The 25,138-nt window shown below is 42.4% G+C and overlaps 2 protein-coding genes across 2 annotated transcripts in view; one reads left to right on the top strand and one right to left on the bottom strand.

The window, feature by feature from the left end:
- The window catches only part of LOC141207904 (uncharacterized), a 182,986-nt gene that overhangs the window by 21,370 nt on the left and 136,478 nt on the right, over positions 1 to 25,138 (top strand). The gene's annotated exons all lie outside the window — the stretch shown is intronic.
- On the bottom strand, positions 7,792 to 18,262 carry LOC141207897 (uncharacterized). The gene is made up of 7 exons (XM_073664460.1): positions 18,210 to 18,262; positions 17,904 to 18,080; positions 17,697 to 17,820; positions 17,516 to 17,613; positions 17,227 to 17,317; positions 12,910 to 13,665; positions 7,792 to 7,877 (listed from the first exon to the last, which is right to left on the bottom strand). The coding sequence occupies exons 2-7, from the start codon at positions 17,973 to 17,975 to the stop codon at positions 7,792 to 7,794; spliced, it is 1,227 nt and encodes a 408-aa protein (XP_073520561.1). The 5' UTR covers positions 17,976 to 18,080; positions 18,210 to 18,262.

Genomic DNA, 25,138 nt, shown 5'->3' with positions numbered 1-25,138 from the left:
CATCCGCCAACTCCTGGATAGTCTGTGGGGCAACGTGACGTTGGTGGATGGAGCGAGACATGATGTCCCAGATGTGCTCAATCGGATTCAGGTCTGGGGAATGGGCGGGCCAGTCTATAGCTTCAATGCCTTCATCTTGCAGGAACTGCTGACACACTCCAGCCACATGAGGTCTGGCATTGTACTGCATTAGGAAGAACCCAGGGCCAACCGCACCAGCATATGGTCTCACAAAGGGTCTGATGATCTTATTTCGGTACCTAATGGTAGTCAGGCTACCTCTGGCGAACACATGGAGGGTTATGCGGCCCTCCAAAGAAATGCCACCCCACACCATTACTGACCAACTGCCAAACCGGTCATGCTGAAGGATGTTGCAGGCAGCAGATCGCTCTCCACGGCGTCTCCAGACTCTGTCACGTCTGTCACATGTGCTCAGTGTGAACCTGCTTTCATCTGTGAAGAGCACAGGGCGCCAGTGGCGACTTTGCCAATCCTGGTGTTCTGTGGCAAATGCCAAGCCTCCTGCATGGTGTTGGGCTGTGAGCACAACCCCCATCTGTGGATGTCGGGCCCTCATACCACCCTCATGGAGTCAGTCTCTAACCATTTGTGCAGACACATGCACATTTGTGGCCTGCTGGAGGTCATTTTGCAGGGCTCTGGCAGTGCTTGTCCTGTTCCTCCTTGCACAAAGGCCGAGGTAGCGGTCCTGCTGCTGGAGTTGTTGCCCTCCTACAGCCCCCTCCACGTCTCCTGGTGTACTGGCCTGTCTCCTGGTAGCGCCTCCAGCCTCTGGACACTACGCTGACGGACACAGCAAACCTTCTTGCCACAGCTCGCATTGATGTGCCATCCTGGATAAGCTGCACAACCTGAGCAACTTCTGTGGGTTGTAGAGTCCGTCTCATTCTACCACGAGTGTGAAAGCACAACCAACATTCAAAAGTGACCAAAACATCAGCCAGAAAGCATTGGTACTGAGATGTGGTCTGTGGTCCCCACCTGCAGAACCACTTCTTTATTGAGGGTGTCTTGATAGTTGCCAATAATTTCCATCTATTGTCTATTCGATTTGCACAACAGCATGTGAAATTGATTGTCAATCAGTGTTGCTTCCTAAGTGGACAGTTTGATTTCACAGAAGTTTGATTTACTTGGAGTTATACTCTGTTGTTTAAGTGTTCCCTTTATTTTTTTGAGTAGTGTATGTATATATATATACACACAAACACACATATATATATATATATATATATATATATATATATATACAGTACAGACCAAAAGTTTGGACACACCTTCTCATTTAAAGATTTTTCTGTATTTTCATGACTATGAAAATTGTACATTCACATTGAAGGCATCAAAACTATGAATTAACACATGTCGAATTATATACTTAACAAAAAAGTGTGAAACAACTGAAAATATGTCTTATATTATAGGTTCTTCAAAGTAGCCACCTTTTGCTTTGATGACTGCTTTGCACACTCTTGGCATTCTCTTGCTGAGCTTCAAGAGGTAGTCACCAGAAATGGTTTTCACTTCACAGGTGTGCCCTGTCAGGTTTAAAAAGTGGGATTTATAGCCTTATAAATGGGGTTGGGACCATCAGTTGTGTTGTGCAGAAGTCTGGTGGATACACAGCTGATAGTCCTACTGAATCAGCTAAGTAAATAAAAACGAGTGGCCATCATTACTTTAAGAAATGAAGGTCAGTCAGTCCGAAAAATTGGGCAAACTTTGAAAGTTTCCCCAAGTGCAGTTGCAAAAACCATCAAGCGCTACAAAGAAACTGGGTCACATAAGGACCACCCCAGGAAAGGAAGACCAAGAGTCACCTATGCTTCTGAGGATAAGTTTATCTGAGTCACCAGCCTCAGAAATCGCAGGTTAACAGCAGCTCAGATTAGAGACCAGGTCAATGCCACACAGAGTTCTAGCAGCAGACACATCTCTACAACAACATTTAAGAGGAGACTTTGTGCAGCAGGCCTTCATGGTAAAAAAGCTGCTAGGAAACCACTGCTAAAGACAGGTAACAAGCAGAAGAGACTTGTTTGGGCTAAAGAACACTAGGAATGGACATTAGTCCAGTGGAAATCTGTGCTTTGGTCTGATGAGTCCAAATTTGAGATCTTTTGTTCCAACCACCGTGTCTTTGTGCGACGCAGAAAAGGTGAACGGATGGACTCTACATGCCTGGTTCTCACCGTGAAGCATGGAGGAGGAAGTGTGATGGTGTGGAGGTGCTTTGCTGGTGACACTGTTGGGGATTTATTCAAAATTGAAGGCATACTGAACCAACATGGCTACCACAGCATCTTGCAGCGGCATGCTATTCCATCCGGTTTGCGTTTAGTTGGACCATCATTTCTTTTTCAACAGGACAATGACCCCAAACACACCTCCAGACTGTGTAAGGGCTATTTGACCAAGAAGGAGAGTGATGGGGTGCTACGCCAGATGACCTGGCCTCCACAGTCACCAGACATGAACCCAATCGAGATGGTTTGGGGTGAGCTGGACCGCAGAGTGAAGGCAAAAGGGCCAACAAGTGCTAAGCATCTCTGGGAACTCCTTCAAGATTGTTGGAAGACCATTTCTGGTGACTACCTCTTGAAGCTCATCAAGAGAATGCCAAGAGTGTGCAAAGCAGTCATCAAAGCAAAAGGTGGCTACTTTGAAGAACCTAGAATATAAGACATATTTTCAGTTGTTTCACACTTTTTTGTTAAGTATATAATTCCACATGTGTTAATTCATAGTTTTGATGCCTTCAGTGTGAATGTACAATTTTCAAAGTAGCCACCTTTTGCTTTGATGACTGCTTTGCACACTCTTGGCATTCTCTTGCTGAGCTTCAAGAGGTAGTCACCGGAAATGGTTTTCACTTCACAGGTGTGCCCTGTCAGGTTTAAAAAGTGGGATTTATAGCCTTATAAATGGGGTTGGGACCATCAGTTCTGTTGTGCAGAAGTCTGGTGGATACACAGCTGATAGACTAGAATTTGTATTATGGCAAGAAAAAGCAGCTAAGTAAATAAAAACGAGTGGCCATCATTACTTTAAGAAATGAAGGTCAGTCAGTCCGAAAAATTGGGAAAACTTTGAAAGTGTCCCCAAGTGCAGTTGCAAAAACCATCAAGCCCTACAAAGAAACTGGCTCACATAAGGACCGCCCCAGGAAAGGAAGACCAAGAGTCACCTATGCTTCTGAGGATAAGTTTATCTGAGTCACCAGCCTCAGAAATCGCAGGTTAACAGCAGCTCAGATTAGAGACCAGGTCAATGCCACACAGAGTTCTAGCAGCAGACACATCTCTTCAACAACTGTTAAGAGGAGACTTTGTGCAGCAGGACTTCATGGTAAAATAGCTGCTAGGAAACCACTGCTAAGGACAGGCAATACGCAGAAGAGACTTGTTTGGGCTAAAGAATGCAAGGAATGGACATTAGACCAGTGGAAATCTGTGCTTTGGTCTGATGAGTCCAAATTTGAGATCTTTGGTTCCAACCACCGTGTCTTTGTGCAACGCAGAAAAGGTGAACGGATGGACTCTACATGCCTGGTTCCCACCGTGAAGCATGGAGGAGGTGTGATGGTGTGGGGGTACTTTGCTGGTGACACTGTTGGGGATTTATTCAAAATTGAAGGCATACTGAACCAGAATGGCTACCACAGCATCTTGCAGCGGCATGCTATTCCATCCGGTTTGCGTTTAGTTGGACCATCATTTCTTTTTCAACAGGACAATGACCCCAAACACACCTCCAGACTGTGTAAGGGCTATTTGACCAAGAAGGAGAGTGATGGGGTGCTACGCCAGATGACCTGGCCTCCACAGTCACCAGACATGAACCCAATCGAGATGGTTTGGGGTGAGCTGTAGTGAAGTTAAGGCAAAAGGGCCATCAAGTGCTAAGCATCTCTGGGAACTCCTTCAAGATTGTTGGAAGACCAGTTCTGGTGCCTCCTTTTGAAGCTCATCAAGAGAATGCCAAGAGTGTGCAAAGCAGTCATCAAAGCAAAAGGTGGCTACTTTGAAGAACCTAGAATATAACACATATTTTCAGTCGTCTCACACTTTTTTGTTAAGTATATAATTCCACATGTGTTAATTCATAGTTTTGATGCCTTCAGTGTGAATGTACAATTTTCATAGTCAAGAAAATGCAGAAAAATCTTTAAATGAGAAGGTGTGTCCAAACTTTTGATCTGTACTGTATAAATATTTTTTTAAAAAATAAAAAGTTCATTTTTTTCTATATAAAATGGTAAATAAGGTTCACGGTGCTGAATTTACTGTTTGCATTTGTCACAAGTATAATTTACAAGTCTTTTGCATAAGTACTTTGCACAACTGCAACATATTACATTTGTTTTGTGATTACTTGATGTTGGTCAGAAGGCACATTGTTTCAGTTTTAGGCTGGTTGAGGCCGTGGGTATCGTAGCAGTGCCATTGGAAGCTGTTGGTTCACTTTTCTTAGCATGCTGTTGGATCCTGTGGACAATGGCTACTGCTCCATCATTTCTCGGTGTTACTTTTCTTTCTTCGATATATGGGCTAACCAGTGATTCTCCCAACTCCTCTATAAAAATTCTTCTTTTATATAGTCTGTTTTTGTTCCAATTTGGGTGTATTTCACGCCATAACACGAATGCATTGTATGCCGACACATCAAGAATGTTGTAAAAGACAACTATTGGCCACCTATTTGTTTTGCGTTTACAGGTGTAAGTGCCTATGAGTTGATCTAGAGCAGGGGTCTCAAACTCGGCTAAGTATATGAGCCGCACATAGAAAGAATGCAAATTTGAAGGGCCACATTCTTTGCAGGATATGATATGATATTTTTAATGATACCATATTGTTTTTTTCTATACACATTTTGGATAATTTTTTCAACATTTTTGGCTGTTTTATTTTATTCTTTACAATGGCACTCATTTTATGGGCTATGGTACAGTTTTGAATTTTTTTTACAATTTTTATTTCCTTTTTGTGTCCACTAATTGGCGACATACAGTGATTTTTTTTCTTCTTACAATTAGCACCATATAGTAATTCTGATCAACTTCTTAGAGTAATGTTCCCATCTTGTAGTAATGTTCTCCATCCTGGTCCGCATCTTGTAGTAATTTTATCCATCCTGGTCCCCATCTTTCAGTAATGTTCTCCATCCTGGTCCCCATCTTGTAGTAATGTGCCCTTCAGGGCCCCATCTTGTAGTAATGTGCCCATCCTGGTCCCCATCTTGTAGTAATGTGCCCATCCTTGTCCTCATCTTGTAGTAATGTGCCCATCCTGGTCCACATCTTGTAGTAATGTCCCCCCATCCTGATCCCCATCTTGTAGTAATGTCCCCATCTTGTAATAATGTTCTCCATCCTGGTCCCCATCTTGTAGTAATGTTCCCCATCCTGGTCCCCATATAGTAGTAATGTCCTCTATCCTGGTAACCCATCTTGTAGTAGTGGCCAATGCTGGTCCCTAACTTACAGAACATTCAACTGAAAAGAATCACTGACTTCGGCTGCCCTCAGGACTAGGCCGCAGTCATTACTGGTGCTCCAATGCTTGCGGGCCCTCGGGCCGCGTGTTTGAGACCCCTGATCTAGAGTATCAACTGCCCCTTTTGTGGCATTGTAATGTAAAATCATGTCCGGCTTTCTGTCCTCTCGATTACTGATTGCACTATCATGGTGCATTGTGCTCATCAGAATGACCGTTTGTGTTTTTTGGGAACGTAAGAATCTACTGTGGTATCCTTAGTAAAATAACACATAGAACTATAAATGTCTCTCTTACTGAGGATACCTTGTGGCAGTTCTGGCTTATTTTTTCTAACAGTACCCAGCATGGTCATTTTTCTGTTCAGCAACATCTCCCCCAGTTGGTATGATGTGAAAAAATATAACATTTTGTCCTTTGAGTCCGTGTGTCAAATCCAAAACTACTCGCATGCCTTGATTTTTTTCAGCTCTTTCTCCAGTGTTTTTCCCTATGTATACCTGAGCGTTTACAGCGTATGAACTTTTGCTGTCGCACAGAGTCCATATTTTGATGCTGTACTTTGCAGGCTTACTTGGAATATACTGTGTGAATGGGCACCTACCTCTGAATGACACCAGTTGTTCATCTACAGTCACATTTTCACCAGTATTATAAAATGTTGGTAGAATCTCTACCCATAAATAAGATACAGCAAAAATTTTGCACATAACTATACTGGAAGCGAATCCATCTGCTGTATCGTAATTTGAAAATGTATGTACGTGTAAATCAGCATGGACCAAAAGGACCTAGATAAGTCGATAAACAGTAGTAGATGCAATATACATATAGTCCAAAATGAGATTATAACTCCTTTATTTTACTCAAAAAATGGCTGAAGATTAGTATAAAAGGCTATCGGCCATTTTTGACCAAACAGTACAAGTGTAAAAAAAAACCTGGAGCAAGAAGTAAAAAAAAAAAAAAACACCTACTACCCACAGTAAGAACCCCTCAAATGAGGAAACGTCAATTAACCACAAGTTTCAGAACCGCATAATGAATATTTTAAAAAATATCAAATTTCAACTTTGGTCATTTTTGACCGAACAGAACAGCAGGGTTAAATAAAGATTCTTATTGTGAAGCAATAACTCGAGATGCTGGATTTAAGAATTTGAATTTTTGTACAAAATTTGTTAGCATTTGTTGTCATTTTCCATTTTTGATGAGTATTGTACAACCATTTAAATATGGACATGAATGTAAACTTACATTCTTTCCTACCAATCCTTAATTTTTGAAGATCATCTATGTCTGGGAAACTCTTGGTTGAACAGTAAATCAAATATTTTAATCTGTCCGAATCATTTATCCATTGATTAGGAGAGTCATGTTCACAGAACATTAACAATAGACGTCTGGAAAATGTCACAGGAATCCACATTTTAAATAATTGATTCCTCTCCTCATTAGTTAAATTAAACTTATCACCAAAGCTCTCAAATATCTCGGAATTTCTACAGACATGGATTTTTGGAATGATTTTTTATCATTTTAACAAATTTTTCCAAACTTTAATTTGGAGTTGGGCTGTGTAGCTTTTAAGTTTTCTTCTAATTTTAATGGTCTTTGTACATAAGCTCCTCCTACATTACTTAAGTCAATTATCATGTCTCCTACATCACTTATTATGTCAGTTTCTCGTTCATCCGTTCCCATGTCAGTCTCTTTGTCAATAGACACAAGGTCACCTTCAGTAGCTGTCATCTTGTTCAATTTCCACATTACAGTCAGAATCAGTAACATCATTAGTATCCTCTGACACTATTACACAGTCATGCTTAGACTTTTCTGACACTATTACACAGTCATGCTTAGACTTTTCTGACACTATTACAGTCATGCTTAGACTTTTCTGACACAAGTTTGTGAAATACGTCAATGAATTGTAAAATATTTTTCAACTTCTTTGTCTCTATAAAAGGACACCAGCTTAGAATCTATTTTTAAATTCTCCATTTCACATTCTGCGCATAAGCTAAGCCACAAAAACGTCTAAGTCAGTCTCGTCAGTAGCCTTAAATTTTAGTTTACTTTGCTTAGAAAAGAAGAAATAATATCCATATTTTTCCTTAACTTCAGATTTCTCAGATTCTCCTTTACACTGGGGTTTGGTCATCAGTGTACGTCTGATCCTTGTAGTACTTCTGGTGCCTGTCAATCCATCTTGAGAATATATCAGTCCTCAATCTTCTGTAGGTTCTTTCTGATTCTTGTGACAAAGTTAGTGGGTTTCCCGACACTTGGACAACAGGTGTTCAGCAAAAGCTTTCCTCCTCTCCCCCACCTTGTTCAAGGAGAAGGAAGCCACTTGAAAGCACAAAAAAATCAGGAATGGGGGCTCGCCAAAATGTTAAATATACTTATTTTCATATATTTATATATAGATAGGACTGTTTATCAGATGCGATTGTTCAAAGAATATATTTTTTATTTTTGGGTTGTCCATTAAAAATAATAATTCCAGCAGTTACATAAAATAGGTGAAATAGTTACAAAATGATTTTCCATTTGTCCATAATTAGCCTATTAGTTGAGATTCACCCATCTTTTCCTGGGATCCTGAATGGTAGGTTGCGTCTGTCTGTGTCCAGCACGTGTGTCAGGGCCTACATGTCAGCTGCCTCTTCAGCTCTTAGATCCTAGCACTGAGCCATGTAATGTAGAATGGAAAAGAGACCCCGAGCCCCCCACCCTGTATGGGTTATATTGGCCCCTCACAGCACCTGTTCTTCTGCTTATGGCACTAACTTACACTGAGCTAAAAAGACAAGAATAGCCTGAATGTCTTGTCAGCAAAACCTAGCTCGAGGCTGATCTATATAGAATTCAGATTAAAAAATGAATATCATAGAATCATAGAATGTAGAGTTGGAAGGGACCTCCTGGGTCATCTGGTCCAACCCCCTGCTCAAAGCAGGATTCACTAAATCATCTCAAACAGATGTCTGTCCAGCCTCTGTTTGAAGACGTCCATTGAAGGGGAACTCACCACCTCTCGTGGCAGCCTGTTCCACTCATTGATCACCCTCACTGTCAAAAAGTTTTTTCTAATATCTAATCTGTGTCTCCTCCCATTTATTTTCATCCCATTGCTTCTAGTCTTTCCTTGTGCAAATGAGAATAAAGATGATCCTTCTACAATGTGACAGCCCTTGACATATTTGTAGACAGCTATTAAGTCTCCTCTCAGTCTTCTTTTTTGCAAGCTAAACATTCCCAAATCCTGCAACCGTTCCTCATAGGACATGGTTTGCAGACCAGTCACCATTCTGGTCGCTCTTCTCTGAACTTGCTCCAGTTTGTCTATGTCTTTTTTAAAATGTGGTGCCCAAAACTGTACACAGTATTCCAGATGAGGTCTGACCAAAGAGGAGTAAAGTCCGATAATGACTTCACGTGATCTAGACTGTATGCTTCTGTTAATACATCCCAGAATTGTATTTGCCTTTTTTGCTGCTGCATCACACTGTTGACTCAGGTATACTAATAGATCATAGACTGAACATAAGTCTTTTTCACATGTACTGTTGCTTAGCTCTATTCCTCCCATTCTGTATATGCTTTTTTCATTTTTATTGCCCAGATGTAGTACTTTGCATTTTTCCCTGTTAAAAACCATTCTGTTGGTTGCTGCCCACTGCTCCAGTTTATTTAGGTCTTTTTGAATCCTCTCTCTCTCTTCTCTAGTATTAGCTATCCCTCCTAGCTTTGTGTCATCAGCAAATTTAATCAGTTTACCCTCAATTCCTTCATCTAAATCATTGATAAAGATGTTGAACAATACAGGTCCCAGGACGGAGCCCTGTGGTACCCCACTTGAGACATTCATCCAGCTGGATGTGAAGCCATTTACAACCACCCTTTGAGTCCGATCACTAAGCCAGTTATGAATCCACCTAACAGTTGCCTGGTCCATTGCATACTTGGTCATTTTTTCAATAAGGATGGTGTGAGATACTTTGTCAAATGCTTTGCTGAAGTCAAGATATACTATATCTACAGCATTTCCCTGATCCACCCAGTCAGTGATTCTGTCATAGAAGGAAATTAAGTTTGTCTGACATGACTTGTTAGTTACAAACCCATGCTGACTCTGGTTAATCACTTCATTCTTATCCATGTACTTACCTACATGTTGTTTAATAATTTGTTCAAAGATCTTTCCTGGTATAGAAGTCAGACTCACCGGCCTATAGTTCCCTGGGTCCACCTTCTTCCCCTTTTTGAAGATAGGAACAACATTTGCTCTTCTCCAGTCTTCTGGGACTTCTCCTGTTCTCCAAGAATTTTCAAAGATTATGGAGAGTGGTTCTAAAATTTCTTCTACGATCTCCTTCAGTACTCTGGGGTGTAATTCATCTGGACCTGGAGACTTGAACTCATTTATGTTAGCTAAATATTCCCTCACAATCTTTCTGTTTACAGATAACTTGGATTCTTCTATTCCTTTAAAACGACAGTGAAGATCAGTTGATGTTACATTTTCTTTCTGAGAGAAAACAGATGCAAAATAGGAATTAAAAAGTTCGGCCTTCTCAACATCCTCTCTTACCATTTCTCCATTTTCATCCTGTAAAAATCCTATAGCATCTTTGACTTTTCTTTTACTTTTGACATACCCCCAAAATCCTTTTTTGTTGCTTTTGACATCTCTTGCAAGCCTTAATTCATTGTCAGCTTTAGCTAACCTGATACGTGCCCTACAGGATCTGCAGACTGCATTATAATCTTCTTTAGATATGCCTCCCTCTTTCCATTTAATAAACATTTCTTTCTTTCTTTTTAGCATGTGTTTAAGTTCTGTGTTCATCCATCCTGGTTTCCTTAAATGCTTCCCATTCTTCCTACTTTTCGGGATTGTTAACGATTGTGCTTTGAGAATCTCAGTTTTAAAAATTTCCCATCCTTCCTGGACATTTTTGTCCTTAAGGACATCCAGCCATTGGATCCCTCCTATTCTCTTTCTGAGTCTCTTAAAATCTGCCTTTCTAAAATCTAACCTTGAAGTTTGAGTCTTCACATGTCTTCCTCCTCTAGTTATCGAAAATTCTATAATAGCATGATCGCTGCCTCCTAGGGTCCCAGCCACCTTTACCTCCTCAACCATTTCATCCCTGTTTATAAGGATTAGATCCAAAGTAGCAGATCCCCTTGTTTTCTCCCCTACCTTTTGGAAGATAAAGTTGTCAGCAAGAGAGGATAAGAATTTGCTTGACCTGTTAGTTTTACTTGAGAGAGATTCCCAACAAATGTCTGGATAGTTGAAATCTCCCATGACCACTACGTCATATTTTTTTGAGAACTTGGTCATTTGATATATAAAGAGTTCATCCATATCTTCAGCTTGCCCAGGTGGCCTGTAGTAAATGCCTACAATGGTGTCCTTTCCGTTGTTCTCTCCTTGTATTCTTACCCAAACAGTTTCCACAGAACTCCCAGTCTCTGAAGCTTCAATCTCTGTGCAGATATACGCTTTTCTAACATACAATGCGACACCTCCTCCTCGTTTATCAAGTCTGTTTCTTGCAAATAAGTTGTATCCTTTTAGCCTTTTATTCCAATCATGTGTATCGTCCCACCAAGTTTCAGTGATTCCAATGACATCATATTTCTTTTCCTGCATTAGTAGTTCCAATTCTCCTTGTTGGTTGCCCATGCTTTGTGCATTTGTATAAAAACATTTTAGTTTGTGATTGGTTTCTCTTCCTCCCATATTTTTATTATTTAAATTGTTTTGTCTTTGTTCTTCCTTTCCACTTCCAGTAGCAGAGATCTCAATAGTATTTGTCAGCTGTATGGCTTTTTCTGGCCTTTTGCTTCCCTTCCCACATTGTTCTAGTTTAAAGCTCTCCTGATGAGTGTAGCAAGGCGACTTCCAAATACATGTTTTCCAGTCTTCGTAAAGTGCACCCCATCTCTAGCAAGTAGTCCATCGTATAGGTAATTCATTCCGTGATCCAGAAATCCAAATCCTTGTTGACGGCACCATCGACGTAGCCAGTTGTTCACCTGTAGAATCTTATTCCACCTCATTGTTCCATGGCCATCCACTGGGAGGATGGATGAGAAGACCACCTGCGCTCCCAATTCTTTCACTTTCTTGCCTAAGTCTTCAAAGTCACTGCAGATGGTTTCCAGGTCCTTTCTTGCGGTGTCATTTGTCCCCACATGTATTAGCAGGAATGGGTAGTGATCTGTAGGTCTGAAGAGTCTTGATATCCTGTCAGACACATCTTTAATTTTTGCTCCTGGAAGACAGCACATTTCTCTTGAGGTTATGTCTGGTCTGCAGATAGCGGCCTCTGTTCCTCTTAACAGGGAATCCCCCATGACCACCACTCTCCGTTTTTTCTTCACAACATTCTTCTTTCTCCATCCAGGAGGATTCTGAGGGCTTACAAGGTTATTCATTGCTGGCAAAGTCTTATTTTGCTGTATTTCTTCATGGTTCTCCTGCGTGAGAGCCTGGTACTGGTTCCTGAGCAGTATGGGTGCTGACTGCCTCTCGATCCTCCTGCTTCTCTGGGTCACATGCTTCCATTCCTCTGTTTCGTCAGGTGCAGTTCGAATTTCTTCTCTTTCTGAATCATGAAGAGATAATTCTGCTCTGTCTAAGAACTCTTCACCTTCCTTAATGATTTTCAAGGTAGTTAACCTCTCTTCTAGATTTCGCAACTTTTCCTCCAACAGGGACACAAGCTTGCATTTCTGGCATGTGAAGTTTGGCTTTTCCACTGGCAAGTCTGTGAACATGTAGCAGGATATGCAGCTCACCAAATGGCTCCTGGACTCTTCCATGTTCTTACTGTTAATGTTCTGAAAACAGTGAAAAAAGCTTCAAAAAAAAGCTTCAAAATGCACGCGGTTTGCATCCATAATTCATATTTAACAGTAATATAGCACACCTAGAAGTGTATAGGATTATAATGTTTATTACAATATTATGGTTATATAAGAAATTTCAAGAATGTGGAATGTTAATTGTAAGATATAGTGACTGCAAGTTATCAGACGGTAATGGGCAAGCTGAAAGGATATATAGGAGAGATGCATGTATGTCATCTCTATGGTATGTTATTTTATTACTGTATGTACTGGTTTCTTGGTTTGTAAAAAAAAACTAATAAAAAAATAACTATAAAAATTTATTGGATTAAAAAAAAAAAAGATTAGGAAAAAGGCTTCTCCCCTGTGTGAGTTCTCATGTGTCTATCCAAAGCTGATTTCTGGTTAAAACCTTTCCCACATTCTGAACACGAAAAAGGGTTCTCCCCTGTGTGGGTTCTCTGGTGACTAACCAAATCTGATTTATGGTTAAAACATTTCCCACATTCTGAACACGAAAAAGGCTTCTCCCCTGTGTGAATTCTCTGGTGCTTAATCAAAGCTGATTTCTTGTTAAAACATTTGCCACATTCTGAACATGAAAAAGGCTTCTCTCCTGTGTGAGTTCTCTGGTGATCAACCAAAGTGGATTTCCGGTTAAAACATTTCCCACATTCTGAACATGAAAAAGGCTTCTCCCCTGTGTGGGTTCTCTGGTGCTTAATCAAAGCTGATTTCTGGTTAAAACATTTGCCACATTCTGAACATGAAAAAGGCTTCTCTCCTGTGTGAGTTCTCTGGTGATCAACCAAAGTGGATTTCCGGTTAAAACATTTGCCACATTCTGAACATGAAAAACGCTTCTCCGCTGTGTGAGTTCGCTGGTGCGCAACAAAATCTGATTTCTGGTTAAAACTTCTGCCACATTTGGAACAAAGCAATCTATTGTCTGCTGTGTGTATTTTTTGATGCTTAAGAATAGATTTTTCGAGGGTAAAACTATTTCCATTTTCTGAACGTGAAAATGACCTCTTTCCTTTAGGAGCAGTTCGTTTTTTAATGCTTATTTTTTTATTTTGATTTTTTTCCTTCATAGTCGGTAATGAATCAGAAGACAGGACCTGTTCCATAGGCTTAGATGATAGATCTTTGCTTTGAAGGGATGATGGTATATCCGGAGAAATGGCATTCACTTCAATTGTATCCTGTAAGATCTCAAGATCATTCAATTTAAAAATCTCCTGTCCCTCCGATCTCCTGGTACAGTCATCTGCCAAGAAAAAAAAACAATTAATAATTTTGAATGAAATATCCTTGAATTTATATTTTTGAACATTTCTACTTAAATGTCTGTAGAAATGGCAAGTTATTGACAGAATGACAGTGAAACGTGAAAACCTCATAGGATGAACCAGTAGAGCGTGATGTTGAACTGTTTGTTCATTCTGTCTCCAAAATATGGAATAAGAAGCCACCAAACAATGTTATGTAGACAAAAATAATATCAATAAAAACGTCTTCTCATCCATAAACCAATGCAGCAAAATCCGGTCTCCCAAAGTCAAATCTCCCCCTTCCTTCTAAGCCTTGAAGTGTGCCTAAACAATATTTAGCAACCATGTATTTGGCATTATTATAGTGAGAAGAACCCACTTAATCTACAGTGTGTGTCTGCTGGAGCACAATCTGGGCACTATGTGTTGGGTAATAAAATGGCAAATGCGTAATTTTCACTCTCCAACATCCACTGCGTGCTAATTTCTGGAAAGTGATTGTGGAGTCAAAATATTCACTGCACCAATAGTTAATTCACTGAGGGTTATAATTTTCAAAATGAAGTTACTTAATGGTGATTTCTACTGCTCTGGTTTTCTGTCATTTTATTATATTAAGGCATCTGTAAATGGTGTGTCCCATCTCCTCTGGTGATAAATGGATTATATAGCACCAAGCCTGTTCGTGGTGGCCATCTTTTGAGCTGCCAGGTGACCATACAGTTCATACAGTGCCCCCAATACATTGTGTCTGGGAACTATTCCAGCAAGATCTGCATTCCTAATAGCTAAATGTCGCTCCTTCCCTTCTTAACCTGCCATGTGCCCAGACAGTAGTGTACAGCTGTATATAGGGTATTGTCAGATTCAAGAGAAGTTGGAAAATAATTTGTAAGGTCCATTTGTTTCCTATTATCCTTTGTGAAGAATTCCAAAGTTATCTCCACATAAAGTGACACACGTCAGATGTGAAAATGGAGCCTGACTAGAAACATAAAACTGGCTGCAGGAAGAGGTTAAATCAGAGGATCACTGAAGTCAAAAACTGTGACTATAGACAATAACACATCTACTGAAATGATCAAACTCAACAGTCTCCATCAGTTAAAAACAAGTAACTAGCGGTGAAACCTCTCTGGGGTAATTAAGAGTATGGGGCTCGGTGGCTCTTAGCAATCTAAACTATCGTAAGGGACAATATTTTCTGTCAGATGAGTTTCAAGAAGAAATATTAGACATTTAAAGAGAACTTTTCATAATAGTGCAGAGCTGAGGTGTCTTAAATTTAGACCTCGGGCATTGGGAAGACATAATGGAGACCTTCTTTTAAAGACAACGAGGGAGTTACAGAGTCACATAAGTGAGTCAGGCCGATTCCACCACACTCAAACTATCATACAAAATGAACCTGTAAAAAAAGACAGAATAAAAGATATGTTACATCCCCAACAACAATATATGTATCAGGGGAGAACTACAACACTAAACCGGAATTGCAGTCATTTATGGTGAACCATTGGAGCTACTATGAATCCTGATGAGAAGAGTAGAGAAAGTATTAGTGCTCCTGTCAGGCAAAATGTATTTTTGGTCATAGTTTTAAAAAATGAGAGCTGTCTCAAATCTCCACCCCCCCTGTCCATTTGTAAGAGTTTTACATAGAAGTCACTGTTGCTTTTCCCCCAAACCTCAGGAATTTTTAAGAGCGTCATAAAGCCTCAGCTCAGAAAAAGCACTGGTATACCCTGGATTTTTCCCTCCAATCCTATTGTTTAGCTGTACAAACGTTTAATGTCGATTTTAATAATGCACATGACTGTCACAAACACAGGGACCACATTTTTGAGATCGTCAACTTTTTCCAATTGTGATGGTGTGGTTTTCGTGACTAGGAGACCACCGGAAGCCCGGGAAATGGGTTCTGAGCTTCTGAGCATCATAGAGATTTCATATTTGAAATCCATCTTCATGAATAGTGTTGAGGGCAAACATGATGTCTCCATCTTGGATGTGGGACCCCCCCACACCAAGATATGAAATCTGAAGGAGTTTTAGGTCTTCTGCAGCTGGGTGGGTTCACAAAGCCGAGCCCCCGTGTGAGGTAAGCACCATGGGTGTCTCCTAATGTTTTGGCTCCTTTACTAAAAACCAGAACGGCCATTTTTTAAGTCATTCTTGCCCCGGGACGTCAGATGCATGCACACCATGCTGCGTGGAAGAATCGCATCTAATTTCCGGGGAGCCGTCCCCCCACAGAATCTGAGACCATCACCACGTGGCACAGGTTTTGCTATTACTTATCCCTTTTATTTTAATAACTGTTTATGCATATATGTACATTGTCTCTTTTATAATATCTTGTATATCTTTTGTAAATACTGCCCACTTTCGGGAGTAAATCATTATTATTTACCAGCTTCGTTCTTCTTGTCCTATGTCGAGCACCCGCTAATTCACGTTACCTAATGGGTACCCGATCCACCTGTTAAGCGATTGGTGGTGGCAGTATACCAGTATTTATGTGATATTGTGGTTTGAGGGTGGCTGGTCGGAGGTATATATATATTCCTGGAAGGAACTGGTGGTATATATATACGTCCTGTCACATCACGTGCCGCAATAGTCGACATAAATTAGAGCAGCTGAGCCCGTGCTTATCCTCGGTCAATACCGTGTTTGATCAGCAGGATAAGGGGGCACCAGAGAGCTGCAAGGTCTGACCAATTGGTGTTTTCGTGACAGCTCCCCATTTCAGGAGAGATTGTGCAGTAATCTGAATTCTTTAGGATTGAAAACATAATGGAATTTATGATGTGGATTGAATCCATGAAACCAGGGCTCGAGCCATGCCAACACATCTTCTGCAGGCGTGAATATATGTATATTACAGCCTTCAGCCAAGCACAGCTTAGAGATATATCATGGCACAGGTGTAATGTTTTTATGTAGTTTATCACGATCCTGTTTGAAGTTAATTGGTTTGAAAAGTCAAGATAAAGGGAAACTCTGTTGTTATTGTACAGAAATTCACACTTGGCCTCACTGCACATTTAATGTTGATCATAAAAGCGAAGTTTGTCCAGAAAGACTGGACCTGGTCTTGTAGGAACCATATGAGCACATTCAGCAGCACAGAAGGGAGAGAAGGTAGATTCATCCAATAAGATATCAGGGATCTAGGAAGCCAACACCATCATTACCCTCCGCTTTCTCTTACAGACCCATCATAATATTTTTCTTCAAGTGATTTTCTAACGTGTCAGCACATTCTACGTACGCTGTCATTTGGCTTTGTTACAGATCTGGGCAGGTAACGGACAGCGTCTCCTAATCCCAGGGGGTAGGTGGATCCTCCAGGTTGTAAGTTCTCTAGAAAAGGTCTTTCCCAATTCACAAAGTAATTTGAACATTTTCGGATGGAGGAGAATGTTATGCTCTAGCGGCAAAATGGTGATCACACGATTGTGATACTACCGGACTGCACTATCAATAGAGCAGCCACAGCTGGTGACTGAGAAGACTCTGTGACTTCTCTGCATTTAGTGGTTACTACTCACCTGGATGGTTATCTGTAGGAATCTCCTCTTTACACCGCTCATCACCTCTCACATATGTCTCTGTAGTATTAATATGGGTCAGATCTTCACCCTGAAACAAATATTGTAAAAGTCACAGACAGATGGAGAAGTCCCATCTATGATCAGCTTTAATCCTGCCATCTCAACCGTTCTCATTACAGAAATATAAAACATATAATCCTGGTGGATAAAACAAGACTGAGCACAAGACCTTCACAGCCGTCTACACATCATAGGGGAGATCTCATGACACCTTCTCTCCATCTACCTGATGATCCTGAGGAACATTGGGGTCTTCCTGTTTACAGTCTTGTGAAAGATGAGGATGGGGACATCTCTCTGGTGTTGTCCTCTTACTGGATCGATCTGGAGGAAACACATACAGGGACTGAATTCATCCTTTATATACAGATAATTATAGGCCATGTGTATTTAGTCCTGTTTATTACCTGGCGATGTGAGGCACTGGGGAACCTCCATCATGACGTCCTTGTACAGATCTTTGTGTCCTTCTAAATACTCCCACTCCTCCATGGAGAAATAGACAGCGACATTCTGACACCTTATAGGAACCTGACACATACAATGATACCGTCATCCCCCCGATCCCTTCATAGCATTACTGTATAATGTCCCAGAATTCCCAGCAGTGTCACCTCTCCAGTCAGCAGCTCAATCATCTTGTAGGTGAGTTCTAGGATCTTCTGGTCATTGATGTCCTCATGCATCAGGGTGTAAGGTGGAGGCCTTGTGATTGGGCTCAGGGGTCTTCCCCATCCCTCAGACACAGGGTCCTGACAGCGCTCACTAGAGGTCTTCACTACTATGTAATCCTGGTAATGGAGAAACTCATTAATAAATCTCACTACAGACATTTCCAGAGTCCTCACCTATCCAGTTCTGTCCATCTGTTATTCCCATAGATAAGAATGATGTAATGTGACGTCATCAGAATCTCTCACCTCTCCAGTAAGACGGAAGAGGATGTCTAGGGTGAGGTGTAATATCCTCTCCGCCAGCTTGTCTCTGTCCATATCCATCTTTGATGGGTAAATCAGGAAAATTCTCTTATCTAGAAGATCTTCACTGAGAGGATCCGATATTGTAGAAACCTGAATAAGAAGATGAGACAATGTAACATAAAAAGCCTGTGTAATAATACAATTACTGGAGATAATAAGGGAAACATTTGAGGAGATTTATTATTTTACAGTATTCAGTTTTCTTCTTTACATCTACTAATAAAACCTATATATTTTAGGCCACAGACAGCAAGCAGTTTCTTCCTCTCCAGTTGAATATGTTTCTCATAGACTCATCTTCCATAACACTAATTGTCGTCTCATTTACTGACACTGGAATCAGCATTAGTAATACTGCAGGAGATATTCATTACACGTGACATGAGAAATAATTATTTCATGGTGAGGACGACATATTCATTTCTACTACAGCTCTAGAAACATTTTTGGCCAAAGTCTGTCACTGACTACATCACCACCAGCCGTCTATATGAATGTTTCCCGTCTTCCCCGGGCTCTACCATGTTGGATCTCATCACTGATTCACACACAGAAGTTTGAGGCTTTTATAAAAGCTTTTTTGTTTGCACAAACACCGCGGACAGAAATTATTTGATACCAAAGTCTCCATATACAGTTTTTTATGGGGTTTATTTATGGCCTTAGGCTTTCCTATATTACAAGAAATACACCAGAAAAAAAATCAGATATTAAAATGTTTCAAAAGAAAACTGGCACCAACAATTCTTGTAAAAAGAAAGAAACTTGCAAAACGTATTAGGCCCATTGTTATTTCTTAAGAAGTTAAACATTTTTTTTTTTAAAAAAATAACTCTTTTGGGCACCAGAACATAGATGTACACCGCAGGGATGGCACAAGTGCGGCTGCAACAGAAACCTTGGCAGTTTAACCACTTGCTGCTGTCAAAAGGAAACATGGCATCTATGAAGGTTTGACAAAGTTCGGCTCAATTCCCCTCCTCACCCAAGTACTCAATAGTAATAAGTTACCTTTTAACACCCCCAAACACATTAGACTAAAGTTGCATTAAAGCACTGATTTCAGTGGGGTTTAGTCGACTATACAATGTATTTGGGGCCTACCGACATATAATGTCAGGGCAGAGAAGGATCTGGCATCCTGAATTTCAGAGGCTATTTCGTTTGTTCTTCCTGTAGATAATCCTCCGCTATAGGAGTCCGGAGGCGACTCTCTCATACAGACCACAGGAAAGCTGGAATATTTGTGTGTATGGGGGAGTCGGGAGAGATAGCCGTCTGCCAAATGACCATTTAGGCAACACTTATCTCATGTGTATGGAGTAATTAGTATTACACTGACAGGCAGGGATAATACACGGCACTACAGTAGTACAGTGCATCACCGGAGCGATCAGAGGCTTGTATGTTGTATGATCGCACTAATCAGTGTTGTTTAAAAAAAGGTTTAAAGTGAAAAAAATATTACAGTTTTATCAACAAGAAATATCAGTCACTATAGTGAAAACAGATTCACTGCGCAATGTTAGGTAAGTCACGTCCATAACAACAATAGCTATATGTGGACCCCCCAACCTCAAAAGGAAGTAAATATGTATATAGAGAACTCATATCTCCTGATTCTGCAAGTCTGGACCAGATGATGTGGAGATGAATGAGGAAGAAGAATGTCCAAGGGTACGTGCCCACGATCAGGAATAGCAGAGTTTTGGATGCAGCTCACCTGTGCTGCGTATAAAACGCTACATTCCACATTACAAGCACAGTAGATGGGATTTATTAGAAATCCCATGCCCAAGGTGCTTCTATTTGACGTTGCGTAAACTCACCGGTGGTGCGGGTTTACGAGCCACAGCATGTTAATTTCTGTTGTGGAGACACTAGTCTCCGCAAACAGAAATTTCCACAATAGAAAGTATTAGATGTGGTAAATCCGCATTGTTCAATGAACACATGCAGATTTAACTGCGTGATTGAATGCAACGTATTAATGCATAATGCAGAAGAAGCAGTCAGGAACTTTCTGGTTTCATGTAGCAGTATATAACTTTTGTTACAAGCCACAACAGTCCAGCAAACCATTATGGGAAGGCCCATCATCCCTTGTGTCACTACGGCCCCTGAGAGCTACTCTATGCTCCCAGTTGATTTGTCAGGACCTCACTGGCTGAGGTCCATCGGTACAACTTCTCAGTAGTACTCTCTATGTTCATTCGATGACTGGCTTCCTCAGGGGGCTGGGGTTATAATTAGTGTTGAGCATTCCGATACTGAAATATCGGGTATCGGCCAATATTCGCGGTATCGGAATTCCGATACTTTTGCAATATCGTATACCGGAATCGGAAGTTCCCATAATGCAATGAGCCATTTTCATTTTATTCAGCCAATGAGGATCCTAAGAAGTGTGGGCACATCCTGTTAGGCATGTAGGCATCTTAACTAATGGCATGGCTGTGATTGGCTGCTGAAATGATGTCATGATGCACTATAAAAGCCGCCGCCGCCATTTTGAGCTCACTCTGCTGTGAATTCAGTTAGGGATAGGACGCTGTTGTTCTGAGGGACAGTTTTAGCTACCTATTTGGTCTATTCTGCTTTACCCAAGCTACTTTATAAATCGCTGTGCCTTGCAGCGCTAGTGCACAGTTCTCTGTGCTGTTCACCGCTGTCTGCAAGGTCTGTGTGTGTGAGTGCAGCTCACCCTGTAGTGTGTGCTTCAGCCACGTCTGGTTGTAGTGCACTCAGTGTGTGTCACTGCCTCATACATTGTCCTTTTTTGCCAATTCATAATTTTTCCTGATATCTCCCATTAGTGTGGTGGTTCCATCCGTATTCAGCTACATTGGTTCCAAACACACTATATAGGAGAAGATAGAGGAGCCTTTCTGCAGCATTGTGCCCTGCAGCCCCAGCCAGATTAGTATTAGCCTATTTTTTGTAGCCTCATCTATTGCATTGTAGGTTACCTTCCTACATTGTAATAGCTACAAAAAGTTTGTGATACTATCGGTATTACATCTTTGGGCACATCCAGTGTCTTTTTGTGACAAAAAAAAAAACCTAAATAAAGTTCACCAAACACTCAACTTTACAGTTGTGTAGGCCACATTAGCTCTTATTAAAGTCTAGTCCACACTTTATAAAATTAGTGTTTCTTATACCTGTTAGCAGCTGTTCAGGAATAAGCACACTAAGCCCTTGGTACACAGATAAAGATAGGCAGAAAAGTACTAAGATGAAGAAAGCAGGGAGTAAGGCATGTGGTCGTGGGCATGGAGTTTCTGCAGGGAGAGGACGTGAGGATTCTGTGCCTGCAGGGAGAAGACGTGGGGATTCTGTGCCTGCTGCGGGCACCAGTGACTCAGCATCCCCCAGTTTTACCAGGGAACAGTCCTTTATGCGCAGCTTTGTAGGAGCTAGCCGAACCCCACTGGAGGACCAAATTGAAGCCGTTGTCGGATGGATGGCAGCTAACGCATCGACTAAAATTAGTTCCAGATCCTCTCAGGTCCTGAGCACTGAAGAGCACCCATCTATCTCTTCACCACCTGCCAAATTGCCCAGGCAGTCAGAGAGCCCTGGACAGGAGCCATCTCTACTTCTGTTCTCTGAATCTCTTGGCTTGTAAAGAGGGAGCCAGCCAAGCAGAATTCGAGAATTTGAAGAAGAGGTAGTATGCAATGATGCGCAACCGTTTTGTCTCTCTGAATCTGAAGAGGCGGGTGGGCCAGTGCCTATGGTCAGCAGCACACCTCAGTACGCATCTGATGATGAGACTCAGGTGCCACTTTCTGGTGCGTACTGTGCTGTCGAGACTACCCAGGAGAAGCAGTTGTTTGAAAAGGGTGGTGTAGATGATGAGGTCCTTGACCCATCATGGTGTGAGGGACAGGAAGGTGGTGGGAGCAGCTCTGAGGAAGAGATTCCCCGAACAGCCCAAAAAGGAGGGAGAGGGAGGGGGCAGACTTGGTTGCCTGTAGCCTCCACTTAGGCACCCATTAGGAGCATGGCTCTTCCAAAATCCAAAGCGGGCGCTCCCAAGACTTGCAGTGCCTGGTCCTTTTTTGACACAGTTGCAGATGACATTTGCTTTGTCAAATGCAAGCTGTGTAATCAGAAGGTGAAAAGAGGGAAAAGTGTCAGCAACCTCAATACCACAAATATGTGGAAACATGTGCGGACTAAGCACATGGTGGAGTTACAAAAACACACTGAAGACCTAGGCCAACCTACAGCGCCACCTACCACCTCTTCAGCTCGTGTTGTAGCCTCTTCCTCCAGCTCACACACAGCTGGTTCGGCTTCCTCACAGGATCGCCATGGAAGAATCTCTGGCACTGTTGTACAGAGACACAGTGTAATTCCACCCACAGCACCACTTTCCCAGTCATCCTCACACTCCCAGGCCAGTCTACAGCCATCGTTAGCACAGGCATGGGAGAAAAGGCGCTCATACTCGGCAAACCACCCCCGAGCACAGGCTCTGAATGCTGGCATTGCTAAACTACTGGCCCTTGAAATGCTATCATTCAGGCTGGTGGAGACTGACACCTTCCGTAACTTTATGGCATTGGCAGTCCCACAATACAACGTACCCAGCCGCTTTTATTTCAGCAGGCAAGCCGTCCCTGCCCTGCAACATCATGTGGAGGGAGAAATTAAACATGCGCTACAAAATGCCGTCAGTAGCAAGGTCCACCTGACCACCGATGCATGGACCAGTAAGCATGGACAGGGACGATACCTTTCCCTCACTGCCCATTGGGTAAATGTTGTGGAGCCGGGTACAGATCTTGAGAGTGGCGCTGTACGTGTTCTGCCAACTCCAAGGATTGCAGGAATCCAGTCTGTACACATTGACTCCTCCTCATACTCCAGTTCCTCTGAATCAGCGCTGCAGGAGCCATCACGGTCTACCTCCACATCGACCCGTGAACGGTTACCTGTTATGATGACCGATATGAGCACAGCCGTGGCCAAACGTCAACAGGCCGTATTAAAATTAATTTATTTTGGGAATCGAAGCCACACAGCGCAGGAGCTCTGGAATGCCATCAAGCAGCACAGCGACGTGTGGTTTGTGCCAGCGAATCTCCAGCCAGGCATGGTAGTGTGTGACAATGGCCGAAATCTGGTGGCAGCTCTGGGCCTAGGCAACCTCACTCACATCCCATGTCTGGCACCTGTGCTCAACTTGGTCGTGCAGAGTTTTTTGAGGGACTATCCGGATCTTGATGCACTGCTTCACAAGGTCCGCATAGAGTGCGCTCACTTGCGGCGTTCTAGCAACGCAAGATCACGCATTGCAGCTCTGCAGCGCCGATTACGTCTTCCGGAACATCGCATCATATGTAACCTACCCACCAGGTGGAATTCAACGTTACATATGTTGGAGAGGTTGTGTGAGCAGCAGGCAGCAGTAATGGAATACCAGCTGCAGCAGGCGCAAACAAGTCGCAGTGCGCGCCGTTCACACTTCACCACCACTGAGTGGGCCTCTATGAAGGACATTTGCCACGTTTTGCGTGCCTTCGATTATTCCACGCGGATGGCGAGTGCAGATGATGCACTAGTCAGCATGACTATCCCCCTTATCTGCCTGCTTGAAAAAACACTGCAAGCACTAAGGGACAAGGTTTTGGAAGAGGTGGAGGATGAGGAGTCACAAATGCCATCTGATTCTCTACAGTCTGCGCAACGTGGTTCCTCACAAAGACCTAGGCAGGGGACACTTTGTGAGGAGGATGAGGAGGAGTCAATGGATGAGGAAGACATCTGTCCAGAGGAGGGAGGTACACAATGCTCTAGTAGTCAGTATCTAGAGCGAGGGTGGGGTGATGCAGAGCAGGCAGAGATCATGCCTCAAGCAGGGGACAGCGTTTCTTGGCCAGTTGGCAGTCTGCAGTGCCTGAGAAACGACCGCCGCATCGCCCACATTCTCAACACGGCTGATTATTGGGTGTCCACCCTCCTAGATCCTCGCTACCGGGACAACTTACAAAGCCTCATAACACCGTTGAACCGGGAGCGTAAAATGCGGGAGTACCAAGACCCACTGGTGCATTCCATCATGTTCTCCATTCCAACCGAGAGCAGTGCTGCTAGTGCTTTACAAAGCAGCTCAGTGCGTCGAGGCAGTGGAGGAAGCTCTGCACAAAGAGGGAGCAGAAGCAGCGCCTCAGCACAAGGCAAGACCAGTATGGCCAAATGTGGCAAAGTTTTGTGTCCCCACCTCCACAAATGTCTACACCATCATAGACGGCTCCAGTCAGCAGGAGGCAACGTTTCCGTCAGATGGTGACAGACTACATGTCTTGCCCTCTCAGTGTACTCCCAGACGGCTCTTCTCCCTTCAAGTTTTGGGTCTGTAAGCTGAATACATGGCCAGAGCTTAGTCAGTATGCATTGGAGGTGCTAGCTTGCCCTGCTGCTAGTGTATTATCGGAACGCGTCTTTAGTGCCGCAGGTGGTGTACTAACAGACCGTCGCATGCGACTATCGTCCGATAAAGTTGACCGGCTTACTTTTCTCAAAATGAACAAGGCCTGGATCTCTCATGAATTTGCCAGTCCTCTTCCAGAATAAATAATTGGTTGGCAACAGTATCCAGGTCTCCTGTTCTGTTCATGTTTCTACCACCTGAACTGTAATCCCTGAGCTCCAACACCGCCAGTTGGCGCTCAGAAGTGCCGTCTGCACAGTCAACACTTGCTCCAGTGTTATTGGGGTTCAGTAACGTCAGCTGATCCCCAGCTGTGTGTCCGGCAAATTCTCCTGCTTTGTCCACATCCACTGTACTACTGATTTAAAACTTGCTCCAATTACACCTCTCGCTCCTCTGTTTTTAGTATTTACCCTGGGCTCCA

The sequence above is a fragment of the Phyllobates terribilis genome, unplaced genomic scaffold (assembly GCF_046119375.1).
Source record: "Phyllobates terribilis strain yellow unplaced genomic scaffold, ASM4611937v1 Scaffold_167__1_contigs__length_4167997, whole genome shotgun sequence".
Lineage (NCBI taxonomy): Eukaryota > Metazoa > Chordata > Amphibia > Anura > Dendrobatidae > Phyllobates > Phyllobates terribilis.
The sequence above is the reverse complement of the archived record's forward strand: the minus strand, read 5'-3'. Positions and strand labels throughout refer to the sequence as shown.

What these genes read in the sequence shown, in the direction of transcription:
- LOC141207897 (XM_073664460.1), bottom strand. Translation starts at nt 17,975, where the DNA reads ATGCATGAGGACATCAATGACCAGAAGATCCTAGAACTCACCTACAAG. An exon ending in TCCTACAGATAACCATCCAG is followed by an intron (nt 13,666 to 17,226) that starts GTGAGTAGTAAC and finishes TTTTCTTGGCAG; the next exon opens with ATGACTGTACCAGGAGATCG. An exon ending in AGGGGAGAAGCCTTTTTCGT is followed by an intron (nt 7,878 to 12,909) that starts GTTCAGAATGTG and finishes TGTGCTTTCAAG; the next exon opens with TGGCTTCCTTCTCCTTGAAC.